At 42.6% G+C, this 25,924-nt stretch overlaps 1 protein-coding gene across 6 annotated transcripts in view; it reads right to left on the bottom strand.

Annotated features, from left to right (window-relative positions):
- TNK2 (tyrosine kinase non receptor 2) overlaps nt 1-25,924 on the bottom strand; it is a 241,147-nt gene that overhangs the window by 89,896 nt on the left and 125,327 nt on the right. For all 6 annotated transcript variants that reach the window (XM_040349625.1, XM_040349624.1, XM_040349620.1 and 3 more), the window contains one exon: nt 5,099-5,276. In XM_040349625.1, coding sequence (XP_040205559.1) covers nt 5,099-5,261 — 163 coding nt within the window. In that variant the 5' untranslated portion in view covers nt 5,262-5,276. The remainder of the gene's footprint in view (nt 1-5,098; nt 5,277-25,924) is intronic.

Here is a 25,924-nt window from a genome sequence, read left to right as displayed (position 1 = left end):
AGGGTATATAGAAGGAGAGGGGTGTACTGTGCATGGTGTATAGGAGAAGGAGTGTACTGTGCAGGGTATATAGGAGAAGGAGTGCACTGTGCAGGGTATATAGAAGGAGAGGGGTGTACTGTGCAGGGTATATAGGAGAAGGAGTGTAATGTGCAGGGTATATAGAAGGAGAGGGGTGTACTGTGCAGGGTGTATAGGAGAAGGAGTGTACTGTGCAGGGTATATAGGAGAAGAGGGGTGTACTGTGCAGGGTATATAGGAGAAGAGGGGTGTACTGTGCAAAGTATATAAGAGAAGGAGTGTAATGTGCAGGGTATATAGGAGAAGAGGGATGTACTGTGCAAATTATATAGGAGAAGGAGGGTACTATGCAGGGTATATAGGAGAAGAGGGGAGTACTGTGCAAAGTATATAAGAGAAGGAGTGTAATGTGCAGGGTATATAGGAGAAGAGGGGTGTACTGTGCAAAGTATATGGGAGGAGGAGTGTAATGTGCAGGGCATATAGGAGAAGGAGTGCACTGTGCAGGGTATATAGAAGGAGAGGGGTGTACTGTGCAGGGTATATAGGAGAAGGAGTGTACTGTGCAGGGTATATAGAAGGAGAGGGGTGTACTGTGCATGGTGTATAGGAGAAGGAGTGTACTGTGCAGGGTATATAGGAGAAGGAGTGCACTGTGCAGGGTATATAGAAGGAGAGGGGTGTACTGTGCAGGGTATATAGGAGAAGGAGTGTACTGTGCAGGGTATATAGAAGGAGAGGGGAGTACTGTGCAGGGTGTATAGGAGAAGGAGTGTACTGTGCAGGGTATATAGGAGAAGAGGGGTGTACTGTGCAGGGTATATAGGAGAAGAGGGGTGTACTGTGCAAAGTATATAAGAGAATGAGTGTAATGTGCAGGGTATATAGGAGAAGAGGGATGTACTGTGCAAATTATATAGGAGAAGGAGGGTACTATGCAGGGTATATAGGAGAAGAGGGGAGTACTGTGCAAAGTATATAAGAGAAGGAGTGTAATGTGCAGGGTATATAGGAGAAGAGGGGTGTACTGTGCAAAGTATATAGGAGGAGGAGTGTAATGTGCAGGGCATATAGGAGAAGAGGGGAGTACTGTGCAAAGTATATAAGAGAAGGAGTGTAATGTGCAGGGTATATAGGAGAAGAGGGGAGTACCGTGCACAGTATATAGGAGAAGGAGTGTAATGTGCAGGGCATATAGGAGAAGAGGGGAGTACTGTGCAAAGTATATAGGAGAAGGAGTGTAATGTGCAGGGTATATAGGAGAAGAGGGGAGTACCGTGCAAAGTATATAGGAGAAGGAGTGTAATGTGCAGGGTATATAAGAGAAGAGGGGTGTACTGTGCAAAGTATATAGGAGAAGGAGTGTACTGTGCAGGGTATATAGGAGAAGAGGGGAGTAATGTGCAAAGTATATAAGAGAAGGAGTGTACTGTGCAGGGTATATTAGAGAAGAGGGGAGTACTATGAAGAGTGTATAGGGAAATTATTAAATTACAGTTACACTCAAAGTGAAAACAAATAAAGATCAGAGTCAGCAAAGCAAGTTAGTACTATATAAAGTAAATTAATTGAAGATCATTATACACTTAGTATCTATTTTTAATAATTTAGCTTTTAAACAGTAAATTAAACTGTGCAATCCAAACAAAACACAGCAAAGAATGAATAGCAGCTATTCAAGTAGAAAATATCAGACTACAAAAATATAGGAAAAGGTGGTACACTTTCCATGGTGTATAGGTGGAGGAGGGATGTACTGTGCAGGGTATAAAGAAGGAAGAGGAGGGGGGGGGGATAGTTTGCAGGGAGGAGCACTTCCCCTACCTCTGTGCTACAGCTCTGACAGGTGGCAGGAGGAATTACAGCTACAGATCTCATATATAGGATAAAAAACAGGCAAGTGTGGCATCAGGGTCTGGGGCATTCACCAGCAGAATGGCAGAAGCAATGCAGTGCCAAGGTGCAGCAAGTTCAATTTAGGGAAGGGGGGGGGAGCTGCACTGAAGTTGGTGCTGTTATGGAGGATGAAGGGATTGTATTGTGGTATCATTTTTGCTTAGGAGATACTCTTTGCTACTTACGCTTGACCCCTGCTACACACTCCTGACTCTTGCACCCTGTGTGTTCTACCCTCTTGACCCAAAGCGGTGTAGGCCAAGGTCTTATTTACCCATACCCCTTTAAGCCATTCCCACTGTTATTGCAACTTGGTCATTGTTCGCCACATCTCACTACCATGCATCGCATCATTGCTCTCCTGACAGTGCCCCCTGGTCTTTCGTAATCCTAGTAATGCTCCCGAGTCGTCTATCTGGTGCTGCAATGTAGTCATGTTAGGGATGCCACCAGTAAGAATCACAGGCACCACTGCTCGTCTCATGAGCTAATTTTCCTACACACTGTGCAGCCATGCCACTTTTGGTGAGTTTGTGAATGTGGGTCCACATGGAAAAGTGATTTTGTGGGTCTGGTTATAAAATGGGTGTGGTCAGTAGGGTGTCCCAACATTTAATTTTGAGATTCTGGCAACATTAGTATAGATCAAAGTATTTTAAATCAAATAAAACAAATCAAACTAAAATAGAAAATACACATCTGGGAAACTAGCTTAAGTTATATGTAAACCTAATCACTAGAATATCATAAAAACTTTAACATGTGATTGTAAATTCAAATGGAATTTTCAATATTTTTAAATCTGCAGCTTCTATTAAAATAATACTTGTTGATCCTGCTATTAGGGTCCTTGTTCATCCACTTCCTGTTATAGGGTGACAATGTTCTGCCCCGTGTCCTAAATGTTCTCCTGCATTGTCACCCTGCCACGTGGACTTTCGATGGAGAGTGGCTGTTTTAAACACATTACACAAACATGTTCCACTGTCGTGACCATCAGAAAAGCCACCCTGAAAAATACCAGCTTTAGGAGATCAGCAGCACTAAGATGCAACAAAGTTTTAAGACTGATAATAATTTACTAGTGATGTAAATTTCCTCAACTCTAGGTTTAAACCCCCCCCCCCCCCCCCACACACACACACACACACCTTCCCAATAAGGGCACTCTCATCAGACAGGGCCACATGGTCTCACATTAATTGAATTTATTTATATTAGAAATGAGAATCCTCTTCTCTTCTGCACATTTTAACTCTTCAAAATGATTTGCTGTTGGCGATACTTTTTGTTTTGCTTTCATTTTAAAACACTTTAAGGGCTCTTTTACATGTTTTTATTGAGCTTCTTTGAGCATAATTTTTTTTTCACAAACCCTCCCCATAGTTAATTTTTCCTATTTTTCAGGATTCTTTGAACTTTTTAATGCTCCTCTCAAAAACACGTTTGGTGGAGTTTTTTTTCCTGCCTTGTAAGAGCATATGCCTGTAAACTCCTAAAAAAGCCATAGTGCGCATGGACACATTGGGGTTCATTTACTAAACCTGGAGAGTGCAACATCAGGTGCAGCTCTGTTTGAAAACTATTTAGATTCCAGGTTTCATTGTCAAAGCTTTAAAAATGAACAGGCTGAAGTAAGAAACTGATTGGCTACCATGCACAGCCTCACCAGATTTTGCACTCTCCAGTTTTAGAAAATCAACCCCATTGGCAAACATGGAGGGGAGTTTCCAGGCAGAAAAAACGAGAGCTCAAAAGCCTGTAGGAGCCGCTGCAGTGTGCATGAGCCCTAAAGTGTTACTACTAAACCCAGGACCCTGCATTCTCTATATCTGATCTCCCACAGAACATGGAAATGGAATAGTTTTAGTAAATATAAACTTCTAAATACTTTTTCTCACCAGCAGTATACAGCAGTGTTGTGACTTCTATCAGTGTCTGATTAAAGCTGGTAGGAGAGTTTTCATTCTCCTGTGATTGTCCTATGAGACTGCAGGGCCCCTGACCCTCTGTCTGCATAGTGCTGATTGGCCCTGTGCTGATCACATGCACTCTCCCAAGAAAAAAAATCTCTCTGCAATACACAAACTGAGCATGTGCAGCTTGTCCCCTAGCCTCTGTTCTATCATGAGATGGATTGGGGATGCTGGAAGAAGGGGAGGAACAGAGAGGATAGGATCAAACAGCCTTTTTACAAAATGCCGAGGATTAACCCCTTAGGTTCCACAGTGACTCTAACAAGCATGCTTTACTGCATATACAGAGTGATTTTACTGTTGAGGGTGTAGTAACATTTTAAGCCCCTGTTCACACTGGTGCAACTTGTCATGCGATTTGGCAGTTCCAAATCGCATGCCAAATCGCACTCTATTGCAGCCAATGGAACCATTCATATCGCCGCAGCTCATGTCGCAGCAATTATGAAAAAGGTTCCTGCACTACTTTTTTACAGATTTCATTGTGACTTGCATAGACTTCTGTTAAATGAAGTCGCAAACCGCAATGACACCAGCAGTGCAAATTGCACTGATGTGCGGCTTTGAAATTGCACTGAAGTAGCGCGATTTCAAAGCCGCACTGGTGTGAACCAGGGCTTAATAACACAAGACAAAATAATCCACAGCTTATTATTAAAAAGAGAGTGAGTAGAAACATAATGCAAACAATGCTCTACCTAGTCACATAGGCTGGTCATACATTAAACAATTTTCTTATACAATCTTCCTTTAGATTTACCAAAACCATATAATATGAGGTCAAGCCTAAACACTTTCAATTTGTATGTAATCAGGTAGGCCCTTGCACTACATAGTTGAAGGTAAATCTAAAGGAAATTAAATATTTTTTTATAATGCATGGGCAGCCTTGCACACACTCAAAGTGGAATAAATGCAAGTGGGCTGTTTACTTTGGAAGAGAATGTTTCCTTAGCTTAGTGAATAGGATTTTTTTTTCCCCTACAAAGAAGTGCATAGAGCAGTAATAATGTACACAGTGTAGTAATTAACATCAGCAGGTTAACCAGTAGATCCAAGTTTTTCTGTTGTCAGATCACCGATGGGTGGACTGGGGCTGGATATTTTGGATGACTGTACTTCACAAAGTACTATTTAACTTGCCCAATAATATCTGCAGTACTAACTTGCTGTTGTTTGAATAAAAGGAAGGAAAATGTTCTCACCAGGTCGGCCCATGCCAATCTTCTCCAAATCTTCATTTTTAACGTAATCAAAGTGTGAAAGGCGCGTGATGTTGAGGTCATCACGTATAAGCAAGAAATACTGCTGCAGTTGCACCTCGCTCAGAAGTTCCAGAAGCCATTCCGAACCTTCATCTGGCTGCATGCTACTCCCCAACCTCTGTGCAGAAGAAGAGAAACATGTGTTTTGCAATATAAATATACAGTAAGGACTTCAAAACTTTGTACAAACCTGGAAAAATACAGAAAGATAGATGAATAAATTCCACTTATGGGGGAAGAAGAAAGACTATGTATGTGTGGGTTGCAAAGGGTTCCGAAGAGACTATGTTTAGCTGGAGGAGATTAGGCTCATAAAAACTGTCAACACTGTCAGTAGAAGGCTCTATGTTTGCTATCTTTTCTGAGCCTCGGAAACCAAGTGTGAGAATTTTCACACTGGTACTAGACTTCCAGGTTTTACAATGTGTCAGTGTGCTGCAGCAATGGAAAACCAACAGTAGCTAGCCAATCACATCTTACTCATCACAATAACAACACAATTAGGCAGCGATAAATACAAACCAAATGACATCACCCCAACACTTAAGACTCAGGCCCCGTACACACGTCCGAGAAACTCGACGGGCAAAACACATCGTTTTGCTCGTCGAGTTCCTTGTGAAGCCGCCGAGGATCTCAGCGAGCCAACTTTTCCCATTGCCCAATGAGGAAATAAAGAACATGTTCTCTTTTTGGCCCGACGAGATCCTCGTCGGTTTCCTCGGGGAAAAGTGTACACACGACCGGGTTTCTCGGCAGAATACGTCTCCCATCGAGTTTCTGGCTGAATTCTGCCGAGAAAACCGGTCGTGTGTACGGGGCCTAACATCACAATCCCTCAAAACTCATCTGCTCAGGGAAGACTATTCCACCTTTACCTTCTCCATCAGCTCATCCCTTGCAGTCATTACCCTTTGTATCATTTGCCTCTTCCTTTTAAATTGTATAGTGTTGCACAAATTGTTCTGTGATTTATAAATCTTGTACAACAATAATCAAAGCTCAATTTGAACATGTTCCATAGTATGATATTGTACATTAACCACTTCCCATCTGCTGTACGGTTATAAACGTCCTCAGATAGGAAGGGTGATATCTCGGTCATCTCTGCAGCAATGATCACAATTTAATTATATAGGGCCGGTGATTCCCTACAAAGTAAAAGTAATCCTAGCGGCTAAAGAGCTGCTAGATTACTTTTAGAGGCCCCCTCCTGCTGCCGCCTTTACCAGGCACTCTTGTGTAATCCGGGAGCACAGTAAGGATACGACCAACGACATCCAGCTCTAGGCACACAGATGTCCCTCCTCCTACTGTGGGATGTCAGGAAACTGGACACTTCTGGTTTCGGATCCTTGTTTACCTGGCCGCTAACGGACAGTAAAGCAGCTGATCAGACCGATCCGTGTCCGATTGGCTGCAATGGAGGCCAGAGGAAAGATCTGGGGTCTAATAGACCCCAGATCTATTCATAAAGAGGATCTGTTATGGCCCATGCTCCCAATAAAGTTGAATAAAAAAATAAATAAATTAAAAGGTACAGTGTTAAAAACAACATTTTGTAAAAAAATAAATAAAAAAAAAATGTAAAGCGCCTCCATTCCCTCATGCTCATGTACAAATGCAAATACGCACGCAGGTCCTGCATGCATATGTAAACGGTGATTGCCCCACATATGTGAGGTATCGGCAAGAACGCCAGAGCGAGAGCAATAGATTTATCATTTTAATTTTTGCCTGACCTCCTGTGTAACTCGAAACTGGTAGCCTGTAAAGGTTTTTAAAGAGTTGCCTATGGAGATTTTTTAGGTATTGTAATTTGACGCCAGTCCACAGGCAGACGTAATTTTAAAGCATGACATGTTTGGTATCTATCTGCCTAACATCATCTTTTATATTTTACCAAACAATTGGATCATGGAGTGTGTTTTTGTGTATTAACATTCATTAAATAGTATATATTAGTAAATACCGTATGACATATGCGACACCCACCATTTTATTCTCTAGGGCCTCTGATTCAAATATATATATATATATATATATATATATATATATATATATATATATATATATATATATATTAGGGGGTCCCAAGTAGTTTTCTAGCAAAAAAAATATGTTTTTTTACACGTCGGAGAGGAATGGCAGAATTGACCTGAGCTGGAAGTGGTTAAAATTGAAAGGGTGGATAAAAGTAAAAACTGGGATCCTCCTTTTTTTTTCTTACAACTATATACTGCAAGAGATAATCAAATATTTACTGGAAAAAAAAATGTGAATAAGCTTAAGCTGATGTGCCAAAATATTCTCAAGATGCTGCGACCATTTCCTGTAATTACATCCGGCAAATAATTACCAGGTAAACATCAGAACAGATATAAATGGCACGCTAAACATGACTTTCGAAAACATCCTGAAATGACTGCCTGTTATCATTGCATGGTATATTTGTTTCCTGTGGTCATATCCGTGGCATACCAGACACACATGTAAATGCATTAAGATGTACAAAACCCAGGCATAGAGGAAAAAGGTCATTCATGTTCCAAGCTGGTTAATTAAAGATCTTATGGCTTAGCAAAACCAGACATAGTTTTATAATGCTATACAAACAGTACTGCTGAGACAACCATTGAAAAACCTACACTAAATACATAGGCTACTTACTGTATCACAACAGAAATATAAGCAGTTGTATCTTTAAAAATAATTGTCTAAAACCTAAAGGAGTTTATGTATATGTATATACAACCCAGCATTTAAAATATACATTTTTTATGTCTACTCTGAGCTAAATTCTAGAGCAAATGTATGCATTTGTTGTCAATCCTCTTAACGCTTTCTTTGGCTGTGGGAAAAGTAATGAGACGTCAAACAAACTTGGTTAACAGAGTGCATTGGATCCATTGGAAGGTGCATTATAAGATACACCACCTGCTACAAGACGCCCCCTACGTAGTCAGCCCAATGTGCTACTTGGGTGAAGTTCCAGGCACCTTCGCAGCCTCGACAACATCCAAATGGAGACAGAGGGACGATTGCACACCATGTCCACTAAAAAATGTTTTTCCTTATTCCAAGTCAAAACAGGATACAAGATAAAGCTTGGTTTACCATTCTAATCAGCACATTGTCAAAGAGCAAAGGAAATGTATAGATTCTTAAAGGAAACCCCTTGACGCTGACTTTCCCTAAAGTTGCAGTCTCAGGGCTGTAATGTACTTGGGGGCTAAAAATATAAATGCAAACTACTCACTAGAGCAGGGGTGTCCAAACTTTTTTCAAAGATGGCCAGATTTGATGAAGTGAACATGCGTGAGGGCCGACTATTTTGCCTGACATTCTTTAACCATTAAAATTCGGTCTGAGCACTAATACACCGCCCAACACGAATTATCTTGCCTTTGTGGCTGTGTGTGATGAAGAGATGAGCTCGGGTGTGTTATTCGGATAAACTGTATATATTTCTTTTGTGGCCCCAATGAATCCCAGAGCGCTGCTCAGGACTAAGGATGAGCTTGGGCGTGTTATTTGGATATACCGTATTTATCGGCGTATAACACGCACAGGCTTAGCATTGCCATGAATGCAGCCTCACCATTGCAATGAATGCAGCCTCACCATTGCCATGAATGCAGCCTTACCATTGCAACCAATGCAGCCTTACCATAGCAACCAATGCAGCCTCACATGTGCCATAAATGCAGCCACTCATGTGCCATAAATGCAGCCTCTCATGTGCCATGAATGCAGCCTCACATGTGCCACGAATGCAGCCTCACATGTGCCATGAATGCAGCCTTACCATTGCAATCAATGCAGCCTTACCATTGCAACCTCACATGTGCCATAAATGCAGCCTCACATGTGCCATGAATGCAGCCTTACCATTGCAATCAGTGCAGCCTTACCATTGCAATCAATGCAGTCTTACCATTGCAACCTCACATGTGCCATAAATGCAGCCTTACCATTGCCATCAGTGCAGCCTGATTGATGCCCATCTGCAGCCTCTGAGGGCAGAGTGAGGGGGGCGGGACGAGTGCCGACAGATTACAAACAGGAGAATCTCTTGTTTACTCTGTGGCCTCTTTAATACAAAGTCCCACCTCCTATAATAGACAGAACAGTCATCCAATGGCATCCCAGGAGACAGGACCAATACAGACGCTGCTGAGTAAACGGAAGATTCTCTTCATGTAACCTGACGGCGCTCGTCCTGCCCCCTCCATGGCAGCGCAGATAAATACGGTATATATCTTTTGTGGCCCTGGGGGCCACAAACAATATATATATCCAAATCCCCACTGGGGCCATTTTAAATCAACAGGGGGGCCGCATTTGGCCTGCGGGCCGGACTTTGGACATGCCTGCACTAGATGGAGAATCCATTGGGGAATCGAGGACGGAGAAAGATCTGGGGGAGAACGGAGGACGGAGAAGACAGACTGTGCTAGGGTGACCACATTTCCAAACTGCCATTCAGGGACACACACCCTCTCTCACCTTCCACAAAAGAAGATGAGGAGGGGTGGGGCTAATGTAGTCTCGGTGTATTTAATGGGGAATTTGGTGGCGGGTTATTTGTCAGGTGAATGTGCCACTTCTGGTCTCACTGTCTGAGAGTAAATTGGCACTGTTTGCAAGATGCCAGGCAGCGCTGGCCCTGGCAACCAGTTCCGGAAATGTAGTTATTAGTTAGTAGGGGGTGGCTGTGTCCTCTAATTCATTCTGGGACATTGTATTGTCCCAGAATGAAGGTGCCCGGGACACAGGACAGACATGTCAATTGCGGGACAGTCCCGGGCAATCCGGGACACGTGGGCACCCTAGACTGTGCAAATAGCTGCAGCTAGCAAAGCCGGCAGAATATTAGAATGCATAAAAAAGGGGATATACTCCAGAGCTAAAACTATAATCCTGCCACTTTTTAAAACTCTGGTCCGGCCACATGTGAAGTATTTTGTCAGGTTCTGATCACCAGTCCTCAGAAGGGATGTACTGGAGCTGGAGAAAGTCCAGAGAAGGGCAACAAATTGAAATGGGGACAGGAGGACTTAAATTTCGAGGAAACGACTACAAGCACTAAATGTATTCTTCCTAGAGAAGAGAGGAGCTATAGATATATACAAATAAATACCCCAATGGTGATACCAGCGTAGGAAAAAAAAAATATTCAGTCTCAGGGAGTGTAAAAGGACATGGCGCCACACAATAAGATTGCAGGAGAAGCCGTTTAACCCTTAACTGCATAGGGGATTTTTCACTGTCAGGGTGACAAGTATGTGGAACTCTCTTCCACAATTGGTGGTGTTAGTGCAGCAGAGTATTGATATTTTTAAGACTCTTGGACATGCATTTCAGTGAACACAACATACAGGGGTATGGGAAATGATTATCGACACTGACACACATATACACCTACACAGGTTGAACTATTGTCTTTATTCAATAATAATGTAATAATTCTGGCTCAACTGCCTAATCAGAGACTGTATAGAATAGAATTTACATAGAAATAGACAGAATTGTATGTATGGACCTATACAACCTACCTATGGATAGTTTGGGAATATATACATGGGACCAGTGATATTTGCATGTTACATACATCATATCAACCCACATCTACGACCCTTTGTTCCACTTGCCCCTCCCTTCTAGACTGTAAGCTCTAATGAGCAGGCCCTCTGATCCTTCCTGTATTGGTTTGTATTGTAACTGTACTGTCTTCCCTGATGTTGTAAAGCGCTGCGCAAACTGTTGGCGCTATATAAATCCTGTATAATAATATCAAGAGTGGATATACTTTCATCAATCATGACAGACCATCTGGTAATTTTTTTCTACCTCATATAACAGGTTTTGTATTTTATTTTTTAACACTTTGAAATTCTGCGGGGTATCAGATTAAGATCATTAGATAAGCATACAATTTATTTCACCTGTGATTTGTGATAAGAACTGGAGAGGATGTCCTGTTAGGGAGCATCCTCACTTATGGTGAACTCAGTGCTGTCCTGGAGAACTTGGGAATCATCCGATGATACTGGGTGGCCTCCTGTTCTCTCAGGATCTTGACTGGATCTCACAAATGTTGGCAGCTGAAGGCTGGTATACTGTTTGGATCACAGCACCCAGCACAAAAGGTATGGAGACGTGATCTCCTGACAGTCATCGTAAAATCCCAGCATGACAGAGGCGAAAGAAAGAGCAGTGTGGGGGCCTGTGATGGGTAAAGTCAGTGATCACCAATGCTGTGCTTTTCATACTGACACTAATGATTTGTGGATCATTTTTACACACTGTGATTGATTTACTAAAGGCAAACAGGCTATCCACTTTGTATGCAATTTTTCCCTTAGCTTAGTGAATGTGATGAAAATTTGTGTTGCAAAGAATTTCCATTTGCATAAAAGAAAATTTTATTTAAATAACATTAAAAATTGTGCTTGCACATGATTGGATGATCTTCATCCTATTCGCTAAGCTAAGGAAACATTCCCTTCCAAAGTGAACGGCCCACTTGCATTTATCCCACTTTGAGTGTGTTTAAGGCTGCCCATACATTATACAATTTTCTCATTCAATTACCTTTAGATTACTTTCAACTATGTAATGCAAAGGCCTACCTAATTTCCATACAAATTGAAAGACAAATCTGACACTTTCTGGGGACCAGTGACGCTAATACAGACATCAGTGCTAAAAAAAATATGCACTGTCACTGTAGTAAGGACACTTCCAGGGAAGGGGTTATCAGAGGCGATCAAAGGGTTAAATGTGTTCCTAGGCAGTGCTTGCTAACTTAGTGGAGGGTGCTTGTACTGTGGAAAGGCAGAGATCCATTTCCTGCTTAGCAGAAACACAGGATCTCTACCTCTCCTCCTCACAGAACGGCGATCTGCCTTGTTTAAATAGGCAGATCGCCGTTCTGCCTGTCTCTTGAATGATGGGCAGGTCCAAGCGGACATTGTGTCCACCGAACCCACTGATTGGCTCCCGCTGTGTCCAATCACAGAGGGAGTCGGTTGCCTGTGACCCCAGACCCAGAAGTGCAGAATCACGTACAGGTATGTGATTCTGCCCAGAGCGACCGCTCTCCTGCAGTAAATGTATGTGGGGCGGTCGGCATCTGGAACTGAATAGGTCGTTTTACAAGGTGATTGTTTATAATCACTTTAAAACTGAAAGTAAACCCACTGATTTAACGGTTTCAGAAAACAGTTACATTCAGGATTGCCAACACTTAGGCCTCGTACACACGACCGAGGAACTCGTCGGAAAAGACACATCGTTTTCCTTGACGAGTTCCTTGTCAGGCTTGTAGAGGAATTTGACAAGCTTGCTTTGCGTACACACGGTCAAGACAAAATCTCCTTGTTCTTAAACACGGTGATGTACAAGACATACAATGGCAGGAGAAGTTCGATTCCACTGGCACAACCCTTGGGGCTGCTTTTGCTAATCTCATGTTACTGCGTGTTAAGTAAAAGTTTGGTAAGAGACGATTTGCACTTTCCAGTCTGTTACAGCGTGAAAAATGTGTTATCTCCATTACAAACGCTACTTTTACCGAAGGTGCGCTCCCGTCTCATACTTTATTCTGAGCATGCGCGGGTTTCTTAGCATGCACACGATTGTGTTTCTCGTCGAAAACCAGCCCGACGAGAAACACGACGAGGAAATTGACTCCCGTAGAGGAAAAAGAAAACTTGTTCTCTTTTTTCCTCGTCGAGTTCCTCGACAGTTTCCTCAATGAAAAACGTACACACGACCGGTTTGTCAACCAAACTGTCAAACCATCCAATGGCTGGTGTCATAACATGTGCAGCAGCAAGGTATTTGAAGACTAAACAGAGGCCAAGATGGCAGCTTCCTTAGCTGAAAACAATAGGAGGGTGTACTTCCACTTTAACTGTTAAGTGGAATGTGGGGTGGTGGTGTGAGTATGCTCTGTCAGGAAGTTGATTTTCGCATACAAACCTCAAGGTAGGCATAGATTCCTGAAATACCAATTCCAAAAAGGAATACCGTAGTATGAAGAACCTAAGATATGCATTTGCAAGTTTGCTTTAAACTTATAGGAATGGAGTATGTCACCTTGATGAACAAAAAAGTTTATTGGACTGAAGAAAAAAAAAGTTGGTGTTGTGTGCCTGATGCGTAAAAGAAAAAAAACTATTTAGTAGAATATTGTTATGGTAATAAATCTGGTTTAGTACCAACGCCCCAACATTTCCAGCGGGAATGAAGCACTCCTCATGACCTGAGCTTTCAACACTGTGAGCTCATGCTGTCAACATGTTACAACCCCTGTGAGATATGTCTTCATTTCATTGCAGAGAAAGTCTTCTGCTTTATTAGGTAAAATATAAATAATTAAAGCTGCTCTCAAAACCACAATAATAGCAGAAGAGTCAGACATGTCCAAAATGTGCCCACAATTGCTCTTCCCTGACAATTTTTAGAAAACAATTAACATTTGCACACAATTGGAAGCATATGTCTGAGCCGGAGAGCTTGGAACGCTTCCACTGCATTTTTGGCAGCCCAAAATCAGCTATTTAAATTGATCACAGTCAGATTATGGCTTGAAAACAGAGATGTGTTCCCTTCAAACGTGTTATTTATTTATTTTGACAGGTGGAGGAAGAGGGGAGGCTGGGGATCACATCAAAATAAGTGATCTTTAGCTGGAAAAGCAGAAACCGCGCATGCTGACAAGTCTTCACAGCAGATGTTCTAGGATGAACAGTCCTCTGCCCTGAGAAAGCACAGATCTCTTTGCCATGGGTTTATTCCACTGAAACATAATACAAAGCTGTAGTAAAAGGTAAACCATAGGCAGATGATCTTATTGCTGCAGGATAATTCATATTTATGTCTATATATGGTCCCTATTGATTAATGAAAAACGGACATCAATGCATCGCTATGCAAAAACTGATGTTAATGGATGATCTATTTACATCCGCTTCTGTCAACATCCATTCTGTCAACAGATCAAAGTCCTATTTTTCATCTGTTACAAAAATGGATCGAACAAAAAACAGATGTAAATGGACAAATGGTCAGTTTTTGCATGAAAAATGGCTCCGGTGTTATTCCACGGAACCCCTCTTGTGGGCAGAAGGCGACATGGCTAATACTACCCCATAGCCTAGGTGGAGTGTTCCCCTCTCTTTCCTCACTGCTTTTCCTTCTTCCCTCCTTGCTCATTTAGACATCCGAGTACCTTTAGCTATCGCTGTCCGGCGATTTTCTAGTCTAATGCGACAATATGTGATCCATACAGCAAACCTTTCCTAGGAAAAAGAATTTCCAAGCACAGTATTTGATATCTTATGGATTTTGCTCCTGTTTATACACCACCTTTGTTGGAGATGGTGGTGTTGTATATGCATGTATCAGTTATAAGTTATCTTAGTGTCCATACAAAGTTAATGACTCCCCAGATCTGTTTGCATATAGCAGTGAATTTGGACAGTAATCGGATTGCATGGGTATGAACCCTTCATGCAATCCGATTCAGGTGCGGACTAAAAAAAAAAAGGGTCCTGCTTGACTTTGGCCCAAATGCGATGCAAATTCAGCCATACAATAATTATGGCATCACACGGACATTGCATGTGATTTGCACAGCAGTCACATGCGATGTCCGACATCACAGCAGTGTGAACCAAGCCTGAGGCCTCGTACACACGGCCGAGGAACTCGACGTGCCAAACACATCGAGTTCCTCGGCCAGTTCAGCCCTGAAGCCGCCGAGGAGCTTGGTGGGACGAGAGCTCCCATAGAACAACGAGGAAATAGAGAACATGTTCTCTATTTCCTCGTCGAGCTCCTCGTCGGCTTCCTCGGCCGAAAGTGTACACACGACCAGTTTCCTCGGCAGAATTCAGCCAGAAACTCGGTCGGAAGCTGAATTCTGCCGAGGAAACTGGTCGTGTGTACGGGGCCTTACTCTTTTGTGTCTCCCTTGCAGCAGAAATTGTCCTGTCTCTTCTACTTTTCTTTTTTTCCTCCCTAATCTGTGTTCCCCCAGCACAGTCTGTATCATTCCTAATTCTTCCTTCACTCCTCCTCTACTCAGCAGCAGGGCTGTCAGCAGATCGGCCTCAGGCGACTTACTGATTTTAGGCACATTGATGAAAATAAAAAGCAACTGAGCACAAGCATTACTGGATTTTAAACAGTATAGGTACTTATTTTTAGAGTTTTACACAGCTATACCTGGAAAAGGGGTCAGCCTGAAGTGATCTAGCAGCACGTAAAGTAGTTGTAAAAGTCATTTTGTATTTTAAATAATAAACATTTCATACTTGCCTGCTTTGTGCAATGGAATTACACAGAGCGGCCCTGAACCTCCTCTTCTCAGGTCCCCTGGCAGTGGTCCTGGCTCCTCCTCTATGTCTAGTGCCGGTGTTTCATCAGATATGGCGACCCGTCAGAATTGGTAACGGAAGTGACGTTCCGTCGCCACCATCTTGCTACACCCCAGACTCCTCCATAGTAAGGATACTCTGAGAAGGGGCAAGCGGACATCTAGTTACACCCACCGGAGTTTTGCATTTTACATTTAACAGTGAAGTGAGTTTATATACTGAAATTCCAGTACTTAGAACTCAGTCTGACTGTTATGATGTTGAATTTTAAAAGCAGCGGCAAGCCTGCTCATCTCACAGGTTTGCTAATCTGACAGAACTACTTTTAAGATTCAATATCTAACCAGTCAGACGGACTTCTAAGCACTGTATTTCACTATATAAACTCACTTTCCTGTTAAAAATAAGTGTAAAAAGGAAAAAAAACTGTGGGTGTAACAAGATGTCCACTTTCCCCCTTCTCAGAGTATCCTTACTATGGGGGAGTGCGGGGTGTAGCAAGATGGCGGCGAAGGAAAGTCACTTCCATTACTAATTCTGATGGGCCGGCAAATCTGACGAAACACCCCCATAGGAAGCCGCTTCCCATGGGGGGACTCATGCGTGCTCACCCAATTAATTATTCATAATGTGTAGAATAATGGACAACACTCACAGATATATTAATACAAGCATACCATTCTAAAATCAAGTTTTGGGATTGCTACTCACTGCAAGAACAATAATATAGTATGTTTGCCTGACCCTATCCTGAGCTTGTTAAGCTTTATATTTTGCACGTCTCAGGAGGGTGTATTTACATTCTGAAAGTGCAGAAATGGAATAGTTTAATGGGCCCCAAGAGAACTCCATGTATTCCATTTCATACGGAGACGGTTGTTTTGCCATTGAGCATCCTCTGACATCCAGGCACGAAAGAGCACATTGTGTATACACAAACAGTGGGTGAATCATTTGCTTCACTGGACCCTGTGCCTAAATGAACTTGTCTGTTGGAATTGATGCCGAGTGTAGACCTCACTTCTTTGCCAAATGGGGCCCCATGTTTGCAAAAGCAACAAAGACCAAGCAAGTGCAAGGCATTTTAACAATCACCAACCAAGTCTGTACATAGCCAGGCAGATCTCAAAAGAATTGCATGGACACATGACATATCTGCTTGTCCTCACCGGTATTACATAGGCACTGAACCTGCTGTTACCTCAAGTTACCTTATATAGAAAAATTGTGCTGAGAAATGTAAACTTCCATTAGTGCCCTTTCACACTGATGCGTTTTTCCTGTGTTTTTTACCTTGCAAGAAAAAGATTTCCCTTTAAATCCTATGGAAATCTTCCCATCACTGCTCTATAGGTGCGGCACGTTTTGAAACGTCCTTGCATGCTGCATCTTTGATGCGGTTTTGAAAACTGCACCAAAAATGAAGCTTTCCGATGAAATTAATGGATAACGCAGCAAAAATGCACTGCGTTTTGTGTTTTTTTCACGGGTGCAGGCAACCAAAAAACACACCAGAAACGCTTCTGAAACAAAGCAAAAACACGGTTAAAAACGCATATGCCCTTTTGCTACAGAGCAGTGTGAAAGGGCCCTAACTGTCCATAGCCAGCTGCACTAACTGAGTGGTCCCGCAGCGTTCTGGGACCTGTGACAAGTTCGAGAAGGCTGCTGGGGAAGGAGAGGGCCAAACCTTCCTCTCGGATCTCCGCAACAATCTGACTGGAAGTTGGAGCAGGTACCTGTGAAAACCAGGTACCCACTACCCCTCATCCAAAAATAAACCTGTCAGCCAAAAATGTGACCTGTCATTGCACTCATCATTCTACCCTCCCATTCATAGAAACTGTACAATAGATTCTATTATTTAAAAATTGATCTATGAATGGAAGACGAGCGGATGAATGAAAAATCAGCTTCCTCATAATTTTTCATTCACAGAAGCACGTTCTATGGCTGGAGAAGCGGGGCGGACATAGGTGGGCACTCTTAAGTGCATATTGACTGGTCCCTTGGCTCTAGTTACCCCCATCACACCAGAAGATTATGCAGGTGGGGGCCTTGGAAGAATAGGCGTTCACTGTTTTTTTTTTAACAAAGCTTAGGCTTTAGGCCTGATTCATTACTGCTCAATGCCTAGCCCCTATACTATTCCATTATCTCTACTAAGGTTCATAATAGAAGCACCACCAATAAACACTGGCCTATGTATATGTAGCGGCTTGCTCCTTTTTGAGCCTGCGTTGCTGTAAATTTAGAGGGAAGTCAGAGAGTTAGTTTACTCAGACATGTGTGATTTTGAGCAAATTTGGCTTCTGTTCCAGCCATGGCTGTGCTGTGAGTGACCACTATTGTTCGCCTGGGGTGTAGTTGTTACTCCAGGCCAAGGGTGGCAGCAGCTAGGTCAAGGTGATTTAAGTATTTTCCCTCGGCTGCCAATCAGTGGGGTTGATCATCCCGCTGTGCATGCCGGGGAGGGGTACATAAGAGACAGACGTCACTGGACTGGGGTGGTCGATCTTAAATCTGTCGTCCCAACACCCCCTGTGTGAGGCCCTCCTGGCCAGGGGTGTGTGTTCCTGTAATCCTGGCTCCGGGACCATGTTGGTCCGGGGTTGTGATCTTCTGAGTAGGCCCAGTAAGCAGTGAGAAAAATATAAATCGCGCTACCTCTAAACCCTGGAAGAAGTAATATTTTACGAAACGGACGTAGGGCGGAGCAGCGCGCTGTCATCACCCAAGAGCTCCAAACATTCCCCCAGTGGACAGGTGTCTGGGAATTTGTGTACCGGCCGGCACATCAGATTCAGGGCATTTTTTACTGCATGTTTGTAAGTGCAATACAACTTTTAATAAATCTTTTTTACTCATTTAATGCGCTATGTGGAGCTGTTATTGTTTTTTACATGGTGGGCATTGATGTTGGTGAAGTTTAATCACTTGTGGATGAGACCCAATGTTAAGGATCGTATCTGTCTGAACTGCAAGACTGGTAGTGACTACCTATTATATGCTGTTCATGATCCCCTGTCATAAGGGATCATGGCGATTAGGTAAGGAGCCAATCTTTAGTTTGGTGGAGGATTCATCACTTTGCTTTGGACATGTTTTCTACTGATTTTGGAACTTGGCATTTCATGTGTTAAACATTTATGGACTTTATTGCTACAATATTTGTTTTATTTATATGTCTATATTTATTTATATTTGGTTAATATTTATTGATCTAATGATATGATTAAAAAAAATGTGATGTTCATTATCAATATTATCACTGTTTCACTGTTATTGAGGGACTTGAGAGTGCTATATAGTGCCCTCTAGTGGCTGTCAACCTCTCTTGTTTTTTGGTATATTAGTTATTTATATAATACTATCATATACCATATAGTTTATGATTTATATCAATATATATCACATAGTTTTGTGTGTTTTGTGATTCAAACATTTGTTTCACACGGTTTAGAGGTAGCGCGATTTATATTTTTCTCACTGTTTGTTTTTTGTATCTATTGTTTAGATGGTAATCGCAGCTCTCGGATTGAATAGACTGTGATTTCTTGTTTGTTTAGTATTTAGCGCAGTTTCTTTCCAATTTTCCAGGCCCAGTAAGCAGATTGGATCTACGCATTGAAAGGTGATCCTGTGCTGTCCGTCCTGAGGGAGGAAGCCGTTTGATGAAGGACCAAGCACGAGGCTGGTGTCTCAAGAGAGGCCTTGAACTTCATCGAAGGATGCACCGTTTACTGAAAGGCTTGATGGTGATCGCCTGTCAGTTTCAAGTTCTACAAGGAGTTACTCTGGAGAAATCCGGGTGCTGAATCCTGTACTGCGAGGATTCCAGACCGAAAAGTGTCTGCAACTGTGGGAAGGTCTGTGGCAGAGACTGTACCATATTCCGTGTGTCATTCCGGCTGCTAGTCTAGTGGGAGAAACCTATCCGGGTGCGCAAAACCCACTCTGGTTAGAGTGGCGACAAGGGCTGTCTCACTGGAAGCAGTAGTGTTTCCGGATTGAAACTACGCACCTGAACCTCTTCCACCTCTTCATTCACTTCTTTTATTCTTTTACCAAGTTCAGCAAATAAATCTTAGAAAAAGAAGTGCAGAGTGTGGAGATTGAACTTTTTCAGCTCTCATCTAGTACCCTGGACGGCGAGGAAATAGAGGTAACATACGTGTATGCACACACATCTGCCAATGGCTTTGCACAGAGCATGGCACTAATCTGCCATCTGATTGAGCCCTAAAGTATAACGTAGGCAAAGGCAAAACATTAGGTTTAATTTTGAATAGAGTGTAAAGAACAAACTATATAAAACTCTCCTCATTCTGAGGAAAGAACAACACAGCATCCTCTCTATGGTAAAGAAAAACCCATTCACAACATCCGGACAAGGGAAAGGACACTCTCCAGGAGGTGAGCATATCATTGTCAAAGTCTACAATCAAGAGAAGACTTCACAAGAGCAAATACAGAGGGTTCATCACAAGGTGCAAACAATTCATAAGCCTTAAGAATAGAAAAGCCAAATTAGACTTTGTAAAAAAAAAAGCCAGACCAGTTCTGGAAAAGCATTCTTTGGATGGATGAAACCAATATTAATCTGTACCAGAATGACGGGAAGAAAACAAGTGTGGGACGAGGACTGGTCAGAATGTATAAAACCTCTGTTATTGCTTCCCGGGACCGCATCATACAGGTCAAAATTTTCCATCCAACCCACCTCGGCTGCCTGTTTCCGCGGCTGTGGCCGGGAGGCCGATTTATTCTTTTACCAAGTTCAGCAAATAAATCTTAGAAAAAGAAGTGCAGAGTGTGGACATTGAACTTTTTCAGCTCTAGATAAAGCTTGTAGGAGGAGTTTTCATACTACTCTGACTACCCTATGAGGCTGCAGGACCACTAACCCTCTGTCTAGACTCTAGACCACTGGTGTCAAACACAAGGCCTGCGGGCCGAATCCGGCCCTCCAGGCCATTTCATGTGGCCCTCGCACCTCTCCTGCAGCTGCAGGAGAGCTACAGCCCCCTCCTCTGGTCCTCCCGCAAACCCCTACTTCCTGCTTTCAAGCAATGCATCCATATTCTTCCCAGCAGCAGCATAAGGAAAGGGGGTGCACTGTGATGTAAGGAAGAGAAAGGGACTCAACTTCTGATGGTGGGGTGGCTCTTGACATCTAATGTAAGGGGAGGGAATGCGCTGGACATTTAATATTACAGATACAACCGGTCCTTTTGAGGACAATCATAATGCTGATGCTGCAGACAATGAAATTGAGTTTGACACCCCAGGTCTAGACAGTGCTGATTGGCCCTGTGCTGATCACATGCTCTCTCACAAAAAAAAAAAAACCTCTCTCTAGCAAAACACACCAAACTAAGCATGTGCAGCTTGTCCCCTAGCCTCTGTTCTATCATGAGATGGATTGGGGACAGTGGAAGAACGGGAGGATCAGAGAAGACAGGATAAAACAGCATTTTTACACAATGCAGAGGATTAACCTTTATAAGTTCCACAATGAGTATAACAAGCATGCCTTACTGTATATACAGACTGATTTTAGTTGTGGGTTTATGAGCACTTTAAGTAAAAATTCTTATATACTGTATAAATCACGAATAATTATAGCAGGATATTGGGTAAGCAAATATTGCATAAGAAGCCTAGTATAAGGCTTCATTAGAGAGCTGGTGGTTCGTTATTTGAACAATAAATAGTTCACAGCCTGGAATCAATGTGAGGACTGAGTAGGCGCTTTCTGTGCTGTATTCTGTTTTGTTAGGAGACATAATGAGAGTTTTCTGGCACCATCCACAGACCCTGGGAGAAGGTGAACTGCAGAATGCCACTGTAATAACAATTTGGTAGCACAATCACCAGAGCTTCTCAAAACATGTTTATTTTATTGTCACAAATGAGAGTATTTATCAAGGCAGTCATGTGTAGAATTCAGCAACCCGCAGAAAATCTGATTTTACCTTTCATCAGTCTACAGCAGTCAGAAGAATGAAAGGCAATCTGTTTTGTATGACCTTGTCACACAATGACAGATGGCAATCTTCTACCCATGGCCCATCTAACATCCAATAACATATTGTACAATCAATGTAATGTCGTTTATAGGCAATCATATCGTTTACACCTTACAGAAAACAAAACATTCTAAGGCGACTGAACTCTAGGGAATAAAAAATGATTCTGGAAGAATGGGAGTGCAGGTGAACATTAGATGAAAAATAAACTCCTCTAAAACATATTTTGAAGGATCTAATGTTTGAGAAAATATGGCCAGCAAGTTCACAGCCAACCATTTACATCACACAAAATGCAAGATGAAAAAACCCTATGAATAGCTGATCGGTATTTGTCCCAGAGATGTTATATTTGGACACATAGAACATATCTAGCATTCTGATAGATTTCTGAGACTAAGTGCCTGATTTACTAAAGGGTGAAGTGAGGTGAACTGCATCCAACCAAAAGCCTCCTGAATGAGGAATTTAAAAAAGAAAGCTTTTTTCCAATGACTGGATGTCTGATGTAAACACAGCAAACTTCAGCTCACTTACCATATTAGTAAAACAGGTCCTGTAACTACAGGTTTGTACTTTGGATATGTTTAAACTACAACTGTTATTCAGGACTGTTTTGTAAAAGTTAAGCTTAAAGGATCACTAAAGATATATATATATATATTTTTTTTTAAATAACAATGGCTGTGCAGCTTTCAATCCATCCACTGTAACCAATCAACGGCCAGGCTAAGCAGGGAAAAGGATGTTGGGGGCGAGCGCAGGACTTTTGAAGGGTCAGGTAAGTATAACGGGTGGGCTGGTATTGTCGGATGTTTTTTCACCTTAATGCACAGAATGCATTAAGGTGAAAAAACATTTACCTTTACAACCCCTTTAAAGTGATTGTAAACTCTCGCCTCTCTGCAGTGGTTTTGCACAGAGCAGCCCAGATCCTCCTCTTCTCGGGTCCCTCTTTGGCGTTCCTGGCCCCTCCCTCCTGTTCAGTGCCCCCACAGCAAGCAGCTTGCTATGGGGGCACCCGAGCCACAGCTCCCTGTGTCCATTCAGACAGCCCCGCCCCTTTTCTCTCCTCATTGGCTGACTGACTTTGATTAACAGCAGCGGGAACCAATGGCACTGCGGTCTCAGCCAATGAGGAGGGGAGTCCCGTGCAGCCAAGACACTCCTGCAACATTGCTGGATCTAGATGGGGCTCAGGTATTGAAGGAGCTGCTGCACACAAAAGGTGTTTTATCTTTATGCATACAGATAAAAAAACATATGCCTTTACAACCACTTTAAAGTGTAAGCTCACTTTTACAGAAAATCTATAATATGAACTTACATTGTGAGTAAAGAACATAAGGACAGAACAATGATGGATAAAAAAAACACTATAGTGTAGTTTTTAGAACCTAAAACAATGCTGCTTTAGCAGGTGTTTTTCTTTCTGCCTATCAATGCACCTAGCCTATATGTCTATGCACACATAGGCGTTTATAGGTATATTAGAAGAAAAGTGTTTACAGGAGAAAAAATATATAAATAAATCACATTCAGGAGAGAAGCTTTTGAAAAATGCTTGATGCTCCGAAAAAAGTGTTTAAACACATTTAGCACTTGAGTGTTTATTCCTTTCCAATGGCCAAAATAAATGAATATCCTGGCCAATGGAATGCGTTAACGCTCAAACGCTTCACATGCCTAAATATGTGTGGAAAACATGGCTTTAGGTGCCTTTTTTACTTTGCCGGGAGAAAAGGTGTTCAGAGGAGCTGAGCAAACCGTCTGTGTACATAAGGCCTTGCACATGTCATTCACCTTCCTTGATCCAAAATGTATGACACAATTTAAATTGCCCTAAGTGTCAGTGCACCTGAAGCTCCTTGCTGAAGCAACACACAAATGCTTAATCCAAAATAGCATGATGCATAGTGCTTCTTCCAGCAGCAGTCTCCACTTCCTGGCTGTGACCCAACCAGGAGTGCTACTGACACAAGAGAGCAAGTAGTGTTTGACTGTGAACGGGTAAATAGGTTTGGCTCTGTCAAGCACCTGTGTGTATTGCCGGGTACACACGATCGGAATTTCTGACAAGAAAAGTTCGATGTGATCTTTTGGTCGCAAATTCCGACCGTGTGTAGGCCCCATCGGACTTTTTCTGTCGGAATTCATGACGATCGGAATTTCAGACATTTGTGTGACCACGTGTATGCAACACAAGTTTGAACCAAAATTCAGTCGAAAAAAAAATCCAAGATTTTTCGGAATTTCTGATCGTGTGTACGCGGCATTAGGCTCCATGTACACTTGCACGCACATTTGGTGTTTTTTTGGCAAAGCTTCTAAACACAACTCCATAAAAGCCCTTGTGTCCATGTACCCATAGGCTTTTAGGATAGTTTAGGAGCTGCTGAGGTTAGGGGAGGTTCAACCTCCCCTAACCTCCCTCTCCTAAACACAGAATAATCATGTTCAGGATAGGAACATTTTGACTGCCAGTGGTCAAAGTAGTTCAAGTGTACATGAAGCCTTAAAGGTTAACTCTACTTTTGTGGGGGGGGGGGGATGGACAAATAAAGAAAAACATAATATAGCTTATGCAATAGCGACACAGGTAATATTGTAATTGATTATTCTTAAAAATTACTTTTCCTTTTCTATCTGCAGCTTTATCATTTTCTGAAAATACAATATGGCTACCTGGAGGTGTTCTATACAAAGAATGTGTACAGTACACCCCCCAGAAACATTTCCTGCTTGAGTGATTGGCTCATTGATTTTCCCAGACGTCTGCACTAAGATAGAATTCAGCAAGTCCGATTTCAGGCATCCCCTGCAACAAAAAGTCATTTTTGAGATACTTCCAATCGGAACACGTCTAAAGGGATGCAGGCCCAGCAGCTTTCCTCATTAGTGCCCTGCAGGTGCACAGCTATTTGATAATTATGAAACCACTCCCATTAGACTCACACAGAAACACACAGGGATTTCTTCAGAATAACAAAAATTAACAATTTGCAACAACGTTTGATACAATCCCTGCAATGTACATATATCTCAACAAAAGTGGAGTTGTGCTTTAAAGTGGTTGAAACCTCAGACATAAAATATGAACAAAGCATATCCCTGTATAGTGTGTACTTGTCTCAATTAAGAGCACTAAGGGGGTCATTTCCGAAATGCAAAACCACTTTGCACTACAAGTGCAAACTACAAGTGCAAAGTGCACTTGAAATTGCACTGGAAGTGCAGTCGCTGTAAATCTGAGGGGTAGATCAGAAATGAGGGGAAGCTCTGCTGATTTTATTATCCAATCACGTGCAAGCTAAAATGCATGTCCCCCTCGGATCTACAGAGACTGCACTTCCAAGTGCACTTTGCACTTGTAGTTTGCACTTGTAGTGAAAAGTGGATTTGCCTTTCGTAAATAACCCCCTAAGGCCCCATACACACGACCGAACATGTCTGCTGAAACTGGTCCGCGGACCAGTTTCAGCAGACATGTTCGGTCGTCTGTACAGCCGAGCGGACAGGATTCCAGCGTACATTTGCCCGCCAGACCGTTTTCGAGCGGGCAAATGTTTCTAAACTTGCTTAGAAACATGCCCGCTGTAATCCTGCCCGTCGGACATGTTCGGTCGTCTGTACAGACCTACCGTACATGTCCGAGCGGCCGCCATCCCTCGCATGCGTCGAATGACTTCGACGCATGCGTGGAAGCATTGAACTTCCAGGGCCGCGCAACGTCGCCGCGTCATCGTCGCGGCCTCGTCACCGCGTATCGTGTAGGCGCGGATTTCTGTATGATGGTGTGTACATACAGAAATCTCCGGGCGGGCATGTACGATGAAAACGGTCCGGCGGACCGTTTTCATCGTACATGTTTGCCCGTGTGTACGAGGCCTAAGTGTAATTTCTGTCCGCTGCGTCATTCCTCTACTATCAGTATTAATCACTTCTTACAAGTTTTCCTGACACCAAGAGAAAAATGACAGGGGAGGGACCTGCAGTAGACTGACAACCTCAGCTCTGTTCCTGTGTGCTGTTCCCTCCAATCAGCTCTCAGAGCTTTTCGCACTAAAGTGTGAAATTTCATCTCTCTGCTTCCCTTTTTCTGAACTCCCAGACAAGCTTTATAATTTAGAACTTTGAATGGATGTAGAGGAGACTGCAGATAAACAGGTCTAACTTTTGTTGGAGGATTTGTATATGTAAGGGATTACAACCACGTTAACCTTTGGCTCCGAAAACCCTTTGAAAACCAGTGTTAGAAGAATGATCAGCTGCCATAATAAATGTGTACCCTTTTGCTGCATGTAAATACACATAAGCTAATGAAAAGGACACAACTGCAGTGC

The sequence above is a fragment of the Rana temporaria genome, chromosome 4 (genome assembly GCF_905171775.1).
Source record: "Rana temporaria chromosome 4, aRanTem1.1, whole genome shotgun sequence".
Lineage (NCBI taxonomy): Eukaryota > Metazoa > Chordata > Amphibia > Anura > Ranidae > Rana > Rana temporaria.
This window is presented reverse-complemented; position numbering and strand designations above follow the sequence as displayed.